The sequence below is a fragment of the Mus musculus genome, chromosome 15 (assembly GCF_000001635.26).
Source record: "Mus musculus strain C57BL/6J chromosome 15, GRCm38.p6 C57BL/6J".
Lineage (NCBI taxonomy): Eukaryota > Metazoa > Chordata > Mammalia > Rodentia > Muridae > Mus > Mus musculus.
Genome location: NC_000081.6, coordinates 31,480,103 through 31,500,399, shown reverse-complemented (window position 1 = coordinate 31,500,399; position 20,297 = coordinate 31,480,103). Strand labels below are relative to the sequence as shown.

General features: G+C 40.2%; 1 protein-coding gene across 2 annotated transcripts in view; it reads left to right on the top strand.

The window, feature by feature from the left end:
• Marchf6 (membrane associated ring-CH-type finger 6) overlaps nucleotides 1–20,297 on the top strand; it is a 75,184-nt gene that overhangs the window by 30,683 nt on the left and 24,204 nt on the right. For both annotated transcript variants that reach the window (XM_011245351.3, NM_172606.2), the window contains exons 6-18: nucleotides 1,658–1,826; nucleotides 4,207–4,396; nucleotides 6,268–6,329; nucleotides 7,629–7,661; nucleotides 9,773–9,824; nucleotides 11,550–11,608; nucleotides 13,965–14,045; nucleotides 14,250–14,318; nucleotides 14,402–14,476; nucleotides 15,320–15,454; nucleotides 17,477–17,596; nucleotides 17,802–17,902; nucleotides 19,978–20,115. In XM_011245351.3, coding sequence (XP_011243653.1) covers nucleotides 1,658–1,826; nucleotides 4,207–4,396; nucleotides 6,268–6,329; nucleotides 7,629–7,661; nucleotides 9,773–9,824; nucleotides 11,550–11,608; nucleotides 13,965–14,045; nucleotides 14,250–14,318; nucleotides 14,402–14,476; nucleotides 15,320–15,454; nucleotides 17,477–17,596; nucleotides 17,802–17,902; nucleotides 19,978–20,115 — 1,284 coding nt within the window. The remainder of the gene's footprint in view (nucleotides 1–1,657; nucleotides 1,827–4,206; nucleotides 4,397–6,267; nucleotides 6,330–7,628; nucleotides 7,662–9,772; nucleotides 9,825–11,549; nucleotides 11,609–13,964; nucleotides 14,046–14,249; nucleotides 14,319–14,401; nucleotides 14,477–15,319; nucleotides 15,455–17,476; nucleotides 17,597–17,801; nucleotides 17,903–19,977; nucleotides 20,116–20,297) is intronic.

Below are 20,297 nucleotides of genomic sequence, written 5' to 3'. Positions count from 1 at the left end.
TTTCATGTTGTGAGCATTTTGCTGGTTGACATGTCATCTGACTGGTTATGGGCTCCCTCCTTCATTAGACTACTCAGATGTGCTAAGTGGGAGTCGTCATATAGAACTGTGAACACTCTCACCCTGCACTGAGAATTTTATAATCTATAGACAGTGTTTTTCTGAAAATTCTGTATATGTACCACATCTGGCAGCACATTGTGTGTGGATGAGTTAGGTCATCTTCAGGCAAACCATCTTCTTTCTTGCTGTAAAACAAAGTTCAGACATAATGGTGTCAGACAGCTGCCATTTGATTTGTTCATAATCCTGGATGTCAGAAATGGAGCTTGGCCTTAGTTAAGCTGTTCATCTGCTAGGCTTGCCTAGGTCACACATGTCTTCCTGGACTTGGATTGTCTAAGAAGGACCTGTCTGAGGTGCCTTACTTCTTCACGTGGCCTTTTATCTTCTAGAAGGCTAATGGGGGCTTCTCTACAAAGTGGACTTGGGCAACAACCTGGGAGACTGGGAGCTCACAAGGCCTTGCTTAGCCTCTGGCACTTGGGCATCTCCTCTCCTTAACTCAAGACTAGGCAAACGTGATGCTAATTCAGTGTGAAGGCATTAGAGAAAGGGACTTTCTACAAAAAAAATCTACAAGAAGCAGTTAGTTGTTTGGCAGGGAAGATAGAGAAGAGCTATTTCAGTCCCAACTCCTCATGATTTTGATGGTGTAGAGGAGCCTTTAATAAGGGATGGTTAGGAATACTCCTTTGATTTTTGAGACACTGCAGACAGGACCTCCTTAGGGGAAATGATAGTTAAAGTGTGGATCTGATAGGCTGAGCAAGGCCTCTCAAATTGACCTTTTCTTAAATGGACACAAATGGAATCAATTTTTTAAAGTCTATCAATATTTTTGAGTTATTCTGGAGTCAGACATTGACAGTGAAGGATGAATTTCTTCAGAAAGAAGGAGCAAAAGCTTCCAAGTGTTACAAGTCTCATGTTTCCCTGGAGGTTTCCCAAAGGAAACACACTCTGCCTCTTGCGAGTTGACTTGACTTGGTATTTTTGAGGTAACATTAAAACTAGATTTGCTATGTGAAGAGTTTCTGTGCCATATATTGTTTCTTCTTCTGATCCATAGTATGCTAAATGTCTTCCAGCCTTTTTCTTTATGTTGCTATTAGACCAGGCACTAGTGAGTTTTCTACCTGTCTCATTGATGAGCTTGCTCATTATATGTACTTCTGTGTTGGTTAAACATGAAAGTTCTGTTAAAAGGACCAAGCATATTTGCTCACCTAAATTTAGTAAATTTTATAAATGCAATGCTTGGTTTTGTTGGATCCCCTCCCCTCCCCTCCCCTCCCCTCCCCTCCCCTCCCCTCCCCTCCCCTCCCCTTTTGCTTATACTCCTGTTTCTTAGCCATGCTAAAAGAATAGGGTGGATAGTTAATAGCTGTATAATCTGATGTGTTTTATATCTACTCAATATAAGTATATAATAATATAAATATATAAATGTACATATCTAGCTTACAAGTTAGAATTTCAGCATCATTATTTTGAAGCAACTGCATTTTACTGAAAAATTAAAATTTGTTTTTCTAATTGTTTTTCAAGTGTTCTTTGGAGTTAACTGTATCTAATTATTATTATTTTAAAATAGGGAAAATTTGTTGGCGGATTGCTTGCAGGGCTGTTTTGTGGTGACGTGCACACTTTGTGCGTTCATCAGCCTGGTGTGGTTACGAGAGCAGATAGTCCACGGGGGAGCCCCAATTTGGCTGGAGCATGCTGCTCCACCCTTCAATGCTGCTGGACACCACCAAAATGAGGTAAGCCCCTCACTTGCCATGTGCCTTACAGGGGCAGCACATGAAAGTCTTTCACCCTCTGGGATCCAAACCCTTGACCTTCATGGGCCTTACAGTGTGCTCATTTTACAGGAGAGGACAGTGGGAGGGGAAAATATTTTTGTATCTCTCTCTCTCTCTCTCTCTCTCTCTCTCTCTTTTGGTTTTTCGAGACAGGGTTTCTCTGTATAGCCCTGGCTGTCCTAGAACTCACTTTGTAGACCAGGCTGGCCTCAAACTCAGAAGTCCGCCTGCCTCTACCTCCCAAGTGCTGGGATTAAAGGCGTGCGCCACCACGTCTGGCTGTAACTGTCTTTTAATGTTCTTGCTAGACTGGGAACAGTGTTAGAGGGAATAGTAAACACTCTTCCATTGTCTTTGCTGAGTCAGCCGGTTCACTTGGGCCTGGAAGGTAAGAAACAACTTCATCTATATATTTGTCTGAGTGGTGGCCATGCCTGTAATCCAGAGCAGATCCAGGGGCGCGCACACACACACACACACACACACACACACACACACACACACACACAGGAGAAACAACCTCTAGGTAGATTTCTGACATGCTCCACAGCACTTAGGAGTGCTCTCTACCTATCCCAGCTTTCTTCTTCATGTGAAATGCCTTTTCTTTTCTGCTGTGTAGGAAGAACCTTCTCCAAAGTAGAAAATTTGGACCAATCACAGTAGACGTGCTTGCACCCTAAGCTAGCTATTCCCTGGAAGTCACACTGGACAGAGAAAAGTCTTGTCACTTCCACACATGCAGCGTGTTTAGATCTATGTATAAGGGCATGTGCACACACAACACCCTAGAAAGAATTGTGTGCATTTTTCTTAAAAGTGATAATAACATGCTCAAATACAAGGGGACTTGCCAGACTGTTACTAGGATAGTATATCAAGTGATGGTTAGTATCTTGCCTGCTGGGAACTTATGGCCAACAAGATTACACATTAACTATTCAGTAAAGTGACAAATTCACATTTCATACACTCTTTTCAGAGAAACTCTTTTCAGAGAAACAGTTGGTCACAAACTATTCAATGATAATTAATCTTTCTTCCTGTGATCTAGTGTTTTTTTGTTTTGTTTTGTTTTGTTTTTTCTTGTTAAAAATATTTAGACTGTAGCAGAAAAGGATTTCAGATTTAATGAAATCAGAGTACACCTTGTCCTTTGGAAAGCATATGTATGAACTCAACACCGCAAGCTCTGGTACACACTGGTTCTGGGGATGGAATGGAAGGCCTTGTGCATGCTGGGCAAGCACTCTATCTCTGAGCCACACCCTTGGGTCTCGAAGTGTAGCCCAAACGAGTCTCAAACTCACATTCCTCCTCCCTCTACCCCAGAAGTAGTAAGGGTGCATTACCATGCCTATTCAGGTACTGCTATTAGTTTAAGTTCAGCATGGTTGTTTTTGTACCTCATATTTTGAAGCATTTCATGTAGTCTTGTTTTAGAATTCTTATTAAGTCAAAGTGAATTATGTTTTAACTTAACAGTTAATTATAATTATATCTTTGCATTTAGTTATTGGCAGGACTTTGATTTGTTAAGTTTTCTGGTATTGAGGATTGAGTCCAGGGCTTCTCACTTGCTGGTACCTACCACCCCTTTGAGCTACATCTTCAGTCCTTTTTATTTTCCTGTGAGACTGGAAAGGTCTGGTCAAGTCCAACAGAAGGCCTCAAATTTATAGTCCTCCTGCCTCAGATCTTTTCCCCTGCAGTATCTGGGATTACCACTCTGGGCCACCATACTGGGTGGGTATCCTAAGGGAAGATCTAGAAGAAAGTGCATTTGGTAATTGATAAATCCCAGTCTCTAGGTCAACTAGAAGTCATTTACTCAGATGTTCAATTGCAGCCAGTGAAGATGTATGTGTGTCTGTCCATGTGCATACAGTTTTAAAAATGTTTTTTGCCCCTAAGGTAGCCAGATTTATCAGCCCATATTTTATACTGCTTTTGTTTTTGCTTGTGCATCCCCATGCATAAATGTGGCTGAGCATGTGCCATGGTGTGCATGTGAGGGTCAGAGGGCAACTTGGTATGTACCCTTGCCCTCTCCCTTACTGGAGACAGCGTCTTAGATTCTCTGCTGACTGCTCCACAAGCTTCCAGGGGTGCTTCTGTCCCACGTCCTGTTTCCATGCTGGGGCACAGCATTACAGGAACATTACTGTGCCCAGCTTAAGTGGGTCCTAGGAATCCAAAACCCAATCCTTTGCCCACAGAAACTACCTCCTCAGGCCTGTAGTGCTTTCTGAAATGTGGACATTGTAAAGTGAGTTCATGCCGGGCAGTGGTGGTGAATGCCAAGTAAGTGAATTCCTGGGCTTTTCTCTTATTTTAGGCTCCTGTAGGAGGAAATGGTGCAGAAAACCCTGCTGCTGATCAGCCAGCTAACCCAGCAGGTGAGAATGCAGTTCTGGGTGAAAACCCTGATGCCCAGGACGGTCAAGCAGAAGAGGAAGAGGAGGACAATGAGGAGGAAGATGATGCGGGTGTAGAAGATGCTGCTGATGCCAACAATGGAGCCCAAGGTATTGGCTGCTCCATGCCCTTGCTCATTCTTGAGGGCTGCCAGTTATTTTTAGCTTGCACTGAAGATAGAGAGTAATATTTTCATGTTTTATGATACGTTCAAGTTCTGTTTGTGACCTCTTTCTGTTTTGACAAGCTAATATTTATAAACATACATGTATGTATGTAAGTTGCTTTCTGTGAAAGAGGGAACATGTGTATTACAGTTCTTTATACAAGACTGACCTACTGTCCGTCCGTCCTTCCTTCCTTCCTTCCTTCCTTCCTTCCTTCCTTCCTTCCTTCCTTCCTTCCTTCTGTTCGTCTGTCCATCTGTTTGTCTGTTGGGAAAAAATGATTAAGTGCCTGATTCCCCCCCCCCCCCCCCCTTCTTCTTTCATGGTGTTACTGCACTTTTCAAATGGAAAAGAACTGTAGTGGACACTGCAGGCCAGGTGCCACCTCTGGAAACCATTCTTATTTTCTAGAAATGGGAACTCTGGAGGGTAAAATACGTGTTCAGTTGTCAGAGCTCACTGCCTGTCCTCTTCTGTTATCGTTGAGTCCACTTGGCTAGTGTCTGTGTTCATTGTGCCAGACACTTGAGACCAAGTATACAGCTGTGAACAAAATGCCTGGGCCTGCCTTCCTGGGAGCTTCTGGTCTAGGGAAGAAGTAGGAGACATAACATTGTATTGGTGTATATGGGTTGCTCTGAGGATACTGTCTGGTTGGTTGGTTGGTTTTTCAAGACAGGGTTTCTCTGTGTCACCTTGGCAGTTCTGGAGCTTACTCTGTAGATCAGGCTGGCCTTGAACTCACAGAATCTGCCAGCCTCTGCCTCTCAAGTGCTAGAAATAAAGGTGTGCACCGCTACTGCCTGGCTGATGATACTTGTTTTAAATAAATAACGTTTCCCTGGAAGCTCAGAATAAGTGACTTTTGAGCTGAGACCTTTTGAAAGATAAGAAACAAAGTCATACTGGGGAGCAAAAGGCTCTCAGGGAAAGATCCAAGGCTTAGAGAAAACAACACGTGCGGCTGTTGTTCTAGTGCTCGGCAGTCACCTGCTGTCGGCAGCAGCTCTAAGTAGTCTCCGGTTCCTGGTCCCGCCCCATCTGGTGTTCATAATATTCTTCTGCTTTGACTTAAGTCCTTAGATACTTTGCTCCTGCAGTAAGAGTAAAACATAGCACATCCCGCACACTCCTTTGTGTTTACTATTTAATCCCTGTCTGCCTTTCATACTTTTTTGTTCTTGGGACAGATCTTGCTGTATAGTCCAGGCTGATTCCGAACTTGTAATTCATCTGCCTCAGCCTCGTGAGTGGTGGAATCACATGCTTTTTTTTACCACCTGATTCAGCTCTGACATTTTAAATGGACATATTATTTCTAATTGTGTCTATGGTCTCTGGGCTTGTATTTGTGTGTATAGTGCCCTTGGAGACCAGAAGAGGGCAGCTCCCTTGAGCTGGAGACCAGACCGTTGGGAGGCACTGGAGTAGTGTGAGTAGTGCTGGGAGCAGATGGAGTCTGTCAGCATGGCTGGGACTGGTGTTAACCACTGATCAGCTCTGAGCCTGTACCTTTATCCTGTGCTAACTTCGTAATTTAAAGGAGGGTTAATCCCTTACAGAGTGAGTTCCAGGATAGCTAGGGCTACACAGAGAAACCCTGGCTTGAAAAACATTAAAAAAAAAAAAAAAAAAAAAGAAAGAAAAGAAAAGAAGTATGCATTCATATGTAGGACTTAAACCTAGTTAGTAATTTATGTCTTATAAAATTTTAAATGTGGTTCAGCTTCTCAATAGACTGTAATTAAAATTGGTTTTTATTGGCTATGGTTTAGTATATGTTAGTAATCTTGAATGTGCAATTGTATTTTCAGACGACATGAACTGGAATGCTTTAGAGTGGGACCGGGCTGCAGAAGAGCTTACTTGGGAAAGAGTAAGAACTTTCACTGTCACATGTCCTTGTGTTTAATTCTAAGATCTATTTTGAAGTTTGGCATATTTACCTATGAACACAACTTTCATATTTAAATTTTATGAAGACAGTTATTAGGATTTAATTTTTACAGAAAATCAAGTGATGTACAACTTGTAGTAAAGATGATGACAGAGGTCTGTTTTCTGCCTTTAGTACAAACCTTGTTCCATGGAGGCGGTTTGACCTGATACTGTGGACTTGAGAAAAATTAAGTAAAAACTTAAATTTAAACAGGATTTCCACACACTAATTGATGAAAATAAGGTGATTGTATAGTGAAGTTATGACGGGTTCTATTTAATGTAAGAGTTTAGGTCAGAATGGGTACTCGATTCTTTTGCAGTATTGGGCACACATACGCCCATGGCCTTGGCATGCTAGGCAGGCCAAGCTTTCACTGAGCTCCCTGCCAGCTCCCTGACACAGTTCACTCTCCATCTCAGCTGCCCAAGCTGCTCTAGTGTTGGGAGCACAGACACACACCCCTGGCTGCACAAGATGGAACATTTCTAGATGATATCTTCCATATGACTTAGAGTAGAGGGAGACCCAGAGTGTAGTAATACTTGAATACACAGATTTTTTTTTTAAACATTCTGGGAATAATAGGGTTAGAAAATAGTGATTAGAAACTATTTAATGATACTGATAGGAAAACAAATCTTTCTATAAGAAAAGAAAGACCTACTGCATCTTTTTTTCTTTCTTTTTTAAAAATTAGATATTTACTTTATTTACATTTCAAATGTTGTCCCTTTTCCTGGTCCCCCCCCCCCCCCCCCCCACTCACCAACCCACCCACACCTGCTTCCTGGCCCTGGCATTCCCCTACACTGGGGCATAGAGCCTTCACAGGACCAAGGGCCTCTCCTCCCATTGATGACCGACTAGGCCATTCTCTGCTACATATGCAGCTGGATCCATGGGTCTCTCCATGTGTACTCTTTGGTTTAGTCCCAGGGAGCTCTGGGGGTACTGGTTGGTTCATGTTGTTGTTCCTCCTATGGGGTTACAAAGCCTTCCAGCTCCTTGGGTACTTTCTCTAGCTCCTTCTTTGGAGCCCCTGTGCTCAGTCCAATGGTTGGCTGTGAGCATCCACTTCTGTATTTGTCAGGCACTGCTAGAGCCTCTCCAGAGACAGCTATAACAGGCTTCTGTCAGTAAGCTCTTGTTGGCGTCCACAAAAGCGTCTGGGTTTGGTGATTGTATATGTCCTACTGCATCTTAAATTAAGGCATTTTTTTTTTTTAATTTTAGATGCTTGGACTTGATGGATCACTAGTTTTCCTGGTAAGTGGAATATTACTTTTGATAGAATTATGTTATTTGTCTATGTTATTTGGTAACTTCAAATTCATGGAGTATGCTCTTTTTTTATGCTAAAAGTCAAAGTAATCTTTGACTTTTGGTTACTTCATGTTTGAAAGTATATTTTATATACTGACAATATTAGAAATATTTAAAGGTAATTTTATTTAAAAACAAAGTTACTAAATATTTGAAAGAAAATATCCAAAGTTAATAGTAGTTAAAAGAACTTGATGCTTAAAGTTGGCTTGTATGCTTGTACCATTGAGGACAAAGCAGTCTTGTCTGTTCCATAGGCAAAAGCCACAGTCTGATCTGGAAAATCTGCCATGGGAGTAAAGCTTACATCTTTCTTCATTTTTTTATTTTATGTTTTTTAGTTTTTAATTAAAAAAAATTTTTTATAAGCATATGTAGAGGTCATGGTCTGTTATCCTCCTTCCAGTGTGGGACCTGTGATCAAACTTAGGTCATCAGGATACACAACAAGCAGTTTTATATGATAAGCCACCTTAGTGTACTGTAAAGCTACAGCTTCAAAGTAGAACACTTGGGCTGGACACTTGGCTCATCAGTTACGAACGTAAACTGCTCAGGCTGGAGAGATGGCTCAGTGTTTAAAAGCACTGACTGCTCTCCCAGAGTTCAAGTCCCAGCAACCACATGGTGGCTCACAACCATCTTTCCTGGGATTCGATGCCTCTTCTGGTATGTTTGAAGACAGTAACAGCATTCTCACATATATAAAATAATTCTTTAAAAAATTATATATATAATGAGAGAATGAAAATGTGAGGCAGGAAGTTAGAGGTGTGTGTTAGAGACCCAATGACAAACTGCAGTGTGACACAGGAGATTGTTAAGTCTTTCTCAGAAGTCTATTAGCAGGGCATCTTCAGAGACAATCTGTTGAAGCATGTTCGGATAGGGAGAGTTTAGGAGCCTTTAAGGCAGAGAAACTTAAAATATTGTGCTTTCATGGCCAGAATGTGGCAGTCATTCTTTCTGGATAACTCATCACATTTTTTGCCTGATTGATTTCTGGAAGACTAGGGAACCCAAACAGATCAATTATTCTGAAAAGAAGTCAGACCATCGCATTCAGCCCACCTTTGGAAAGCTCACTGTCTTCATGTTGGGTACTTGGTGGGCCCAGATGATTGAAGTTGGACAGTGTAGCATGTCAATGTAGAATGTGGCTAACATGTGTATGACATGGCTGCAGGAACAGGTGGATACACACATCTCGGAGGTATAATATAGAATAATATAAGGGAAACTATATGTATACATAATATAAACTAATTATATAACTGAGTGGAGCAAATGACTATGTGACCGTGTTTCTGAGACACCGCAGAGCCAGGGTACCACGTGGAGAATGCAGGGACTGGAGATGACTGTGTAGCATGCTGGGGAGGTGGAGGGATATTAAGTAATAGTGGACTTGCTGAAGTCCAGAAAAAACATGGGGAATGTGAGAAGCACTCGGTAGATGACATTAACGTATTGATTTAAGTATTCGTTTAAGTGAAATCTGGTAGTATTTATAAAAATCTGTGTAATTTTTGATAGACTATTAGTGGGGTTTTTTTTGTTTGTTTTTTGTTGTTGTTGGTGGTGGTGGTTTTGGTTTTTTTTTTTTTTTTTTTTTTTTTTTGGTTGTTGTTGTTGTTTTGAGACAGGGTTTCTCTGTGTAGCCCTGGCTGTCCTAGAACTCACTCTGTAGACCAGGCTGGCCTCAAACTCAGAAATCCACCTGCCTCTGCCTCCCGAGTGCTGGGATTAAAGGTGTGCACCACCACTGCCCGGAGACTATTAGTTTTGAAAAGGAAATTTTTATAAATTGATTTTATAAATTGATTTATTTTCTGTATGTAAAAATATGAACTTTCTGTTTATTATTTTATTTATTATTTATTATTTGTTTTGTTTATTCTGTTTATTATTTCTGTTTCTGTATTTTATTTTTACGAGATGTGTAATGAGAAGTAAAAATTACAGTCAGTTATTTTTAGGACTTAGCTATGACTTAAGTGGATGAAGTTGTTCAAGGAACATGAACTATCTAACACTAATGCTTTCTCCCATAGGAACACGTGTTCTGGGTGGTGTCTTTAAATACATTGTTCATTCTTGTTTTTGGTAAGTTGTACCTATGCTTTTTTAGTTCGTGTGCTATCATACTAGAAGTTTGACTTTTCTAGGAATCTTGTTGCAGGTTTTTGTGTTATTTGTACCTTAGGAATATTAAGGAATATATAATGTAGATTTAAGAGCCAGACCCTAGTAAATGCTCTGCAGTTTACTTAGTGGTGGAATCATCCATCTTTTGCCCTATTTATCTGTTTACTGCTAACATATGGAGAAGATAACTTATTAAGAACAAACTGAAATTTGGCTAGAAAGGCTTCAGGAAAAGAAAAGTATAATTCTAATAGAAGAATTTATTACATTTTCTGATTTAATTAGTGTCATCTTTACATCTAAAATTTAGTAAAATTCATTTATTATTTCCCAAAATTCATTATATTTATGATCTGTAAGTTGTTTCCTTAAATGCCATTTTATAATTGGTTTGTTTGAATAACGATCCCAGTAAATGTGTGTGTTACTGGGAAGTTGAAATATTCTTCTGTTTCCCACTCCACTCTATTAGGACATGGCTGTGTTGATTCACGTGCCATGTCTACTTCTTGATATCCCCCTACCCTTATCCTCAGTCCACCATGCTTTCTAGATTGTAGATTAAGGGCCTGATCAGGTCAGGTTCAATAAATTTGTGGGAAGGTTATTTGATGCACATTTTGACTTTTAACGTGACACAGGAGGAAGTATATAATATTATCCATTGTTTGATGACCTTCTCATTTTCTCTTCACACCAAGAAAGTAATCTGAGGGGTGTGGGGAGCTGGGCAGTGGTGACATGTCCCCTTAATTAATCCCAGTACTCAGGAGGCAAAGGCAGTCGGGTCTCTTGAGTTTGAAGCCAACTAGGTTCATAAAGTGAGTTCTAGGACAACCAGGGCTACACAGAGAAGCCCTGTCTCAGAAGAAAAAAAGTAAGGACTCTGTGGAGTGATACTTTAGTAGGCCGCGTCCTTCTAGCCAGTGATGGTTTTCAGTCTTCTGTAGGTGTTACAAAAACGCTGACGTTTTCAAATTCTGGCATTTTAAAGATATTTCTTAGCTAGTTTTTCTGCAGGAGCAATCCAGTTAGTCTGAGGGTAGTTCTCAGGAGATTCCAGAGAGGAACTTGTGTGTTAGCCACTTCCAGACACAAAATATTTCCTTTTATGTTGCTGTCTTTTTTTTTTTTTTTGGTGGTTATTTTGAGCTTTGAGTATTAAGAAAAGCTCATGAGATGTATGCATTCCCATCAATTTTGGGCATTGGGTATTTGTTTTTAATTTTTAATGCTCACATAATCTCTTTAAAAATGACAGTGACACTGTCCTGTGCCCTTTTGTCAGGCAGTTATTCTCTGGTTGTAGAGAATGTTTGAGGAATAGTTTTTGTTTTCCATCCTAAAATTTTCCAATTTTTCCCCCCTCTTTTGGTTTTTGTTTTTTTCGTCTCTTGTTTTGTTTATTTGTTTGTTTTGTTTTTTGTTTTTGTTTTTTGTTTTTTGTTTTTTTTTGAGATAGGGTTTCTCTGTATAGCCCTGGCTGTCCTGGAACTCACTCTATAGATCAGGCTGGACTCCAACTCAGAAATCCGCCTGCCTCTGCCCCCCAAATGCTGGAATTAAAGGCGTGCGCCACCACCACCCGGGAGAATTTTCCATTTTTCAAAGTCCTGGTTCCTTTAGTGGAGATATGTTAAGAGAGCTCATTGTCGTAATGATAAATGTTCTCCTCCCTTTCAGCATTTTGTCCTTACCACATCGGCCATTTCTCCCTTGTTGGCTTGGGGTTTGAGGAGCATGTAAGTATATTACTTTCAGAAACTTATTTTGCTAACTATCGCCTAGTTTGGTATTGTCTAGGGATATTTTTTTTTTTTTTTTTTTTAAAGATTTATTTATTTATTATATGTAAGTACATTGTAGCTGTCTTCAGACACTCCAGAAGAGGGAGTCAGATCTCGTTACGGATGGTTGTGAGCCACCATGTGGTTGCTGGGATTTGAACTCTGGACCTTTGGAAGAGCAGTCGGGTGCTCTAACCCACTGAGCCATCTCACCAGCCCATAGGGATATTTTTATGTATATAAAAGTTTTGGTCGCATGTATGAGCACTATGTGTGTCTTGTCGGATCTCAGGATCGGAGATTATGGATGGTTGTGAGCCACCATACTGGGGCTGAGAACCGAGTGCCAGTCTTGTGCAAGAGCAAACTATGCTCTCAACTGCTAAGCCGTATCTCCAGCCTACTAAGGAACATTCTCAAGAATTCATTTCTCAGTGTATCTTGTGCAAAGGAGGAGTTAGCCAGCATAGCTTTGTTCTCTTTGTTTAAAGCCAAACAATTGCTTAGGAAATAGTATGTCATATTGGAAGTCATTACAGGTACACTACAGAGCCTCACAGTATGTATGGTGGGCTTTGAGGCACACTGCAAGAGAGTGCCCACGGTTGCTTTTCATTTGCTTGATGAACTTGTGTATCCCTCTCTCTCCCTTTCCCCAGGTAATCTATAGTGAATTTTGAAAAGTTACAGTGTGTTCAATTAAAAAAAAAAAGGAATAGAGGACTATCTTGGGGTAATAGACTATAGTGTTTGCTCAATTTGCTTATATTTTACATATTGTTATTTCCTAACAGTGGATAAGTATTCTGGTAGGTATTTTTTAAAAAGTGTTATTTAATTATTTATTTACATTCCAAATGTTGTCCCCCCTCCCAGAGTTCTTCACACCCCCCCCCCTTTGCCTCTGAGAGAGTATTCACCTCTTCCTGACCCCCTGCCTCCCCCTTCCCTGGGCATCAAGTCTCTACAGGATTAGGCACATCCTTTTCCACTGTCAGATTCTTAATACCTTTTTCCTAAAACATTTTAATAGTGTAGAAAAGCACCAGTAACTTGGGGTCCCTCAGCTCCTTAGTAGTGACGAGTGTCCTTGTGCATGTCTGAATCTGTTAGCAGTTAGATAGGGATGGCTTTGCATGTCAATAAGACAGTCTTTTGTGTTGAGAAGGGATTACCAAACTGGAGGTTCCAAGGCCCATGGAGTTTGACTACTTTTACAGACTGTGGAGGTTGCTGGATTACTGGGCTCTTGTTCCCTTTGTGTGGGGCGTTCTGAGATTACTTTTAGGAATGTTTCATTGTCTGCTGCTGCTCCAACACTTCTTGGTGGCTGCTTGTAAGCACCCAGAGGACTGAGATAAATGGTTTCAGCAGATGCTAATTTTCTGGACTGTGGCTACTTAATTACCTATAATTCAGGAACTGAAATGATATGAATAAAAAATATTTGTCATTCTACAAACTTTTGCTTTCTGCAAGTCTCTAGAACAGTTTTGGAGGGTCAAAGAAGCTTAAATCCTTAAAATTACTTCTAAGGGTCTGAGATAATGTGGTCAGATGTTACCAGCTGGGTGGGCAACCTGCGCAGTGTGCTGTTGCTGCTTTAGCAGTCAGCCCTCAGAAAATGCCTGATTTTGAAAATAAGGGTAGCCTGATAAGATTGTGGTCTTATTGGGAAATTTCATTCACTCTGTTATTTTGACTCTTTGGATAAAATGCTATTTAATATTTTTTCAACCTTCAGTAATATTTAGCAGTCTGTATATGAGTGAGTCTGGTTTGTAGATGTTGTATAAAAGAGATTACAGTTTTTAATTATAAATATGTAGAATCGTGGCCGGGCGTGGTGGCGCACGCCTTTAATCCCAGCACTTGGGAGGCAGAGGCAGGCGGATTTCTGAGTTCGAGGCCAGCCTGGTCTACAGAGTGAGTTCCAGGACAGCCAGGGCTATACAGAGAAACCCTGTCTCAAAAAACAAAAAAAACCAAACAAACAAAATAAATAAATAAATATGTAGAATCAACAGTTTATTTACTGTCATACTGGATGGTACATACTTTTAATCCTGGCATTTGTGAGGCTGAGGTAAGTGGATCTCTGAGTTCAAAGCCAGCTTGATTTACAGAGCAAGTTCTAGGATGGCCAGGGCTATACAGAGAAACCCTATCTCAAAAAGCAAGCTCAACCAAACCAAATCAAGCCAAGTAAGCCAGAATTTAGCATCTGTCATTCAGATCCCTTAGTATACTGAAAAACTGGACAACCAACCATGTGGGAGAGTCTTATTATATTTCTTTGTTTTATTTTCAGGTCCAAGCATCTCATTTTGAAGGTCTAATCACAACGATTGTTGGATATATACTTTTAGCAATAACACTGATAATTTGTCATGTATCCTTTAATGAACCAGCCATGTCATTCCTATCGAAGAGTACTCATAATAACAAAGTTGTTTTCCCCTGTGTCTTCATAAAAGTTGGGGTTGGTGAAGGGATAAGTGTGGGCAGATTTGAAATAAATGAAATTTGTCATTGCATTCAGTATTTTCTGAAGAGTTTCCTGTCTCATACGTTTTTCCTTGACGAAATGCTGCAGGCATTGGCAACTCTTGTTAAATTTCATAGGTCTCGTCGCTTGCTGGGCGTCTGCTATATTGTGGTTAAGGTAATCCAATTATAAATAAAAGCTAAAAGTGCTTTGTCCTCCATTTGATTGATGCTGATGGACTTTATTTCTATTTAATTAAGGTCTCTTTGTTAGTTGTGGTAGAAATCGGAGTGTTCCCTCTCATTTGTGGCTGGTGGCTGGATATCTGTTCTCTGGTGAGTTGAGTACCACTGAGATATCTCATTTCAAAGCTTCAAAACACGTTTAGAAAACATTTCTTTCAAAGGAAAATATTTGGTGATTTACTTATTTTTGGAACAAAACACTATTAAGTGAATTTTTGTGAATGCAGACTGTAATTAAGAAATCAAGATCTTACATAGTTAAAAAGAATGGTTTTTAATATGAGAGCATAGGTCAGTTGGTAGAATGCTTGCAGGATGCATGAAGTCCTAGGTTCAATTCCCGGTATCAAGTAAGTGTGATAGCATGTGTCTGCAATTGTAGCATCGAGGAAGGAAGAGCCAGGAGGATTGGAACTTCCATGTTTTCTTGAGCTGCACAGCAAGTTCTCGGCTGGCCTGAGATACATGAGATCCCATCACAGGGAGAAACACACAAACAAGCAGAACTAGTGCAACCAATTATTTATGCCTCATGATTTTATTTGCATCATTTATTTTGAGTGTTTGCAAATGCAATGGTGAGAGGACAGCTTGTAAGAGTCCAAGGATGGAAGTTAGGGTCAGCCACCTTGCCTGTCCATGCTTCAACATTTTAAAGTGTTACATGCTCTTACATAGTTTTTTGACACTGTGAACTAGCATTAAGAGAACTGAAAGCCCAAATCATTGACATCATCTACATTTGGAGTTCTGACTGGTTTTTCCAAATTAGTGTTTATTGTACCTTTTATTGTAATTTATAAATGTACAAAATCTTTTCATTAGAAATTAAAACATCACACAATGTTCGTTTTGTGACTTGTTAATGGTGGAAGTCCTAAGCACTGCAAATGTAAGTGGTCTGGATCTCTGACCTGCTCTGTTTTGGCTCAGGAAATGTTTGATGCTACTCTGAAAGATCGAGAGCTGAGCTTTCAGTCAGCTCCAGGGACCACGATGTTTCTGCACTGGTTGGTGGGAATGGTGTATGTGTTCTACTTTGCCTCCTTCATCCTGTTACTGAGAGAGGTAGGTCCGACCTAGACAAGTGCTGGTGGTCAGTGCTTTTGAGAAGGGCTTTGCTTTGTCAACCATTTATTCCTCAAAGTCTAGAATGTTTTCCTAACTAAACCATATTCTCTCCTATTTTAAGAGAGAAGAACTGATAATAGAGTTTGGTTTGATTACTTTCAATCAATGTTTATGTCAAAAAAAAAAAAGGCAATTTGTAGTTTTAAAAATGATCAAGGCTAGTTAAAAATCAGAGTTCTTATTTGATATGCATCATATACCTACTCCTTTTGTAAACTCCTAGTTTTCTATTTTTTCTATTTCTAGTTTTTATTACCACAAAAACAAGTGTTTGTGGTAATAAATTGGTCCTGGACTGCCATGGACCACCCCAGTCGGGTATGGGGGTCCCTGGAATGAGGGTCCTTGGAAGCTAGGTGGGTAAGGATTCGGAGGTGACAAACAGAAACAAACACAGAGGTAGTTTGAATCTGAGTTTATTTTGCAGCTCTCAAGCAGGAGTTTTTATACATTTAAAAAAACATATTACAACTCTCAGAAGATGTTTTCAGTGAAGCAATCACAAATCCTATCTTTATCATTTGGCACAGTAAAGCACAAAAATCTAGCAAAAATTACAACTCTGAAAAGTTGTATTCAGTGAATCACAAACAGAACAGGTAACATGATTAATAGAAATCATCCAAGCGTTACAACTCTGACAGGTAAAATAAGTGGGGCAGTCATCTGAGGCTAGTGGCATATTTCTAAGAGCAGGTTAATAAATATTTATGGTCAATTGTTTAACTTCTAATGGCTGATTTTTTTTTTTTAAATAAATCTTCAATGCGTAAATTTAAGCTATTTTAATTCTTTTTATTTAAGGCTTTCTTTACCATATACCAAAGCCCACCTCCAATGACACATGTGTAGCCATATGAAATTTTATTGTTGGGAAAGTTTTTAATCTATATCTATATAAATTTATAAATGATTTATAAAGTAAAGCGTTGGTTTACAGAGATAAGGTCATGTTAGTGACCCCATTTCAAGGGATGGTTTCTTACCCATTATTCTTGCTTAGATCTTGGCCTAGGCTACCAGGAACATGTAAATAAGAGAAAATAAAACAGATAAATTGCCATGAGAACTACGGCTTAGTGTTTTGTTCTGGCCAAGAGTTCCACAGCCGGTTCCTGGAGGCAGCCTTCTTTTGAAGTTTTTGCCTCAGTCTGTGGAACTTGTCACACAGATTCTACGGGGCTTGGTGTAGCACTGGACATCATCCCCGAGAGGTTTGAAATATGAAGTATTTAGGAACAGGCACTTGATTGCAGAGTAGCAGTGGGGATCCTTTATGATCACAGGCCACTTGCCAGGTAGCTGCTGCCTTCACAGATCATGTTCTGAGTGATTTAAAGATGAAAGGAGGTTAGTATTTCCTTACTGTACACCTAGCTTCATGCACACCAGATTCTATGCTGTACCCTGGGGTAATACTGAGGTACAAGACAATTCCTATCCTCCTCCGTTCCTGGGAGTTAATAAAGCTTTTGAAAAATTAGCTTACTCTACTAAGACTGTTGCTGGAGGAGAAGGCCAATGAAGGCAGTGGGGATGGACTGTGAAATCACAGACTGAATATCATTTGTGCTTTAATCTGTACAAGGTTTGCGGACAGTAGGGGGTGGGCCTGAGTCTTTTCCCTTAATCATGCAATGTATAGTAATGTTTGTATGTTTTAACCTCAGTGATCCAGATTTCTTGATAAATTGTTTTCAGCCAGGTTTTCCAGTTTATGATTAAAAGCATCAAAGGTCAATAAAAGCACAATAGCTTTATAGTTTCTGGCTAAGGAACTTCTTTTTTCCATGAATTGTCAGGGTTGAATTTTAGGTGCCAAAAATAACTTTAGGACATTGTTTTTTTTGTTTTGTTTTTTTTTCTTTTTCTTGTTTTTTTTTTTTGTTGTTGTTGTTAATTTTCAGATGCACATAGAGATGTTACTGAGTATCTATCATACTTGAAATATATTCACAGGTACTTCGACCTGGTGTCTTATGGTTTCTGAGGAATTTGAACGATCCAGATTTTAATCCAGTACAGGAAATGATTCACTTGCCCATTTATAGACATCTCCGAAGATTTATTTTGTCAGTGGTAAGCAGGTCTTTTTATTTTTATTTTTTTAAAAATCAAGGCATGCTACCTATTAGCTTCATACAGTGTTTTTGTTGTTTGTATTCTTTTAGATTGGGAGGACTGGGAGAACATACTGACTGTATTTACCTAATCCTGTGGAGCATAGTTACCAAGTATAGTTTCCTAGACTCACAGTAGGGTTGTGCCTTGTTTCTTACTACAGATTGTCTTTGGCTCCATTGTCCTTCTGATGCTCTGGCTTCCTATACGTATAATTAAGAGTCTCTTGCCTAATTTTCTTCCTTACAATGTCATGCTCTACAGGTAAGGATTTTGGGGGGTTATTTTGGTGGTTTGGGGATTGAACTCACTGCCTAGCATCCTAAGCAAGTATTATACTACTGAGCAACATCTCTAAGTCTGTAGATACGTTCTTAAAACTTAGGAAAGCTGTCATTTATCCCTGCTGGGGATCTAATATTCATTTTATGTTAAACATTGTATGTGGTAGTCCCATCTTGCCATAATTCTGAGAGTTACATTTTTCTTCTCCCTTCCCTCCTCCAAGACAAGCTTTCTCAGTGTAGCCCTGGCTGTCCTGGAACTCACTCTGTTAGTCAGGCTGGCCTCAAACTCAGAGATTTCCTTGCCTTTGCCTTCCAAGTGCTGGGACTAAAGGCTTGTGCCTCCACCACCTGCTCAATACATTTCTTTCAAGGGATGACTTATTTCATTTGTTTAAGAAGATTCTTTTTAAACCACACTTAAGGAGAATTACTAACATTGTTTTTTCTTTGTGTACACCTTTAACTATGTACTAAAAGCAAGACTCAAGGCTTTCATCATTTTGTATTAAACTTTCCAGTGACTTTATTACCCCATAGTTCACCTTAAGCTATGAAGAATGAGATTGCTTCCTCAAATTTACTTGTCCTGTTAGTTCGTCCTTAAGAACTTAGACTAATGTTACCACTCAGTCGTTTAGTTTCCATTTCCCTTTGCTCTCCATTATCATCACAGCCTCATCTCTGCTGGCTCTGGGTTTTCTGAAAGGTAGATTGTACTAATCCTGTGTTAAAACATTGTCAGTAGCTCTCCATAGGAGAGGTTACATTTATAGGCAAGAAGACAGGCTTTAGTATAGATGGAATACATAGTATGTTTAATACTCACTACTGTTCTAGGGAAAAGAAAGGAGCAGAAAGAATAGAGAATGTCCAGGAGGGGTTTTAATTTATAAGGCGTAACAGAAAAAGACTAAGGTGACAGTTAAGGAAAGCCCTGAAAGAAGGTGAGGTAGGAGTCCTGAACCAAGTGGATCAGGCAGGCACACTAGCATTTGTTTGACAGACTAGTTTGGCTAAGAAGGAGAAAGCAAAGTAGTTAGCTCTGAAGTAAGAGAAGACCTTGAAAGCAGCTCTTTGAGTTTGGAGGCTATAACAGGCACTTTGATGTTTAGTCAGAAGAATTGGGTAGCTTGTAGAAGGCTATGCAGGTCACTGTGCCCCTTGGTGATCAGAGATAGAGTAAGAGCGCCGGGAAGACAGTGTGAGATGATCCTGGTGGAGATGAAGGAAGCACCAGCGGAGTCTAAGAATCAGTTAGGATTGATAATGTTTAGAAAGTCAAGGACTCGCCGGATGTGGTGGCGCACGCCTTTAATCCCAGCACTTGGGAGGCAGAGGCAGAGGCAGGCGAATTTCTGAGTTCGAGGCCAGCCTGGTCTACAAAGTGAGTTCCAGGACAGCCAGGGCTATACAGAGAATCCCTGTCTCAAAAAACAAAAAACAAACAAACAAAAAAAAGAGTCAGGGACTCTAGTGGTTTGGATGTAAGCTGTAAAGAAACTTCTGTAAAGAAGTCAGGGAGTCAGAAATCCTGTTCTTAGCATGGGAGGATATAGAGTTACATGTATGAGAGATATGTGATTAATAGAGAGAGCAGGATTAATAGTTTGGTAGATGCTTGGTCACATCAGCGTGCATCACTGAGTTCCACTGTTGATATTTAAGTTAGGAGTCGGGGAAGAAATCTCTACTACTGTAGATAAAGGTGGTATTCCAGCTAGAAGAGTCACAGTCATACAAAGAATAAGCTAGGCTGAGAAAGAGGACAATACTTGGGCTCTTGTGCTTCTAGACTGGGGAGTCAAAGGGGGAGCAGCTCTGTAGCACACTGCTGTCCAGCACAAGTGAGCATCACAGCATGGTTGTTGGTGAACACCAAGGAACCAGGAACAGCTTCAGTGGGGTTTAGGAGGATAGCCTCACTGACTTGGAGAGAATGGGAGGAAAGGCTATAAAGACAAGTTCATTTGGCTTTGGAGATTTGTTATCGGAATAGATATTTTATAAATTATAATAGGGTTCATGTAGTAAACCTGGCTTTTTGTATTGTAGTGATGCTCCGGTGAGTGAGCTGTCCCTTGAGCTGCTCCTACTGCAGGTTGTCTTGCCAGCATTGCTGGAACAGGGACACACGAGGCAGTGGCTGAAGGGGCTTGTGCGTGCATGGACTGTTACTGCTGGATACTTGCTGTGAGTATGGCAGCTGACTCTGTGGGCATCTATGTTATCTGGGTCTATAACCTTTTTGTCTAAAGCCAGGGCCTCATGCATACTGTACAAATGCTATACTACAGAGTAACAACTACAGCCCCATGTTTTATTTTTAATTTTGAGGCATATTCTTACCCAAGCTGTCCTCAACCCTAGAATAT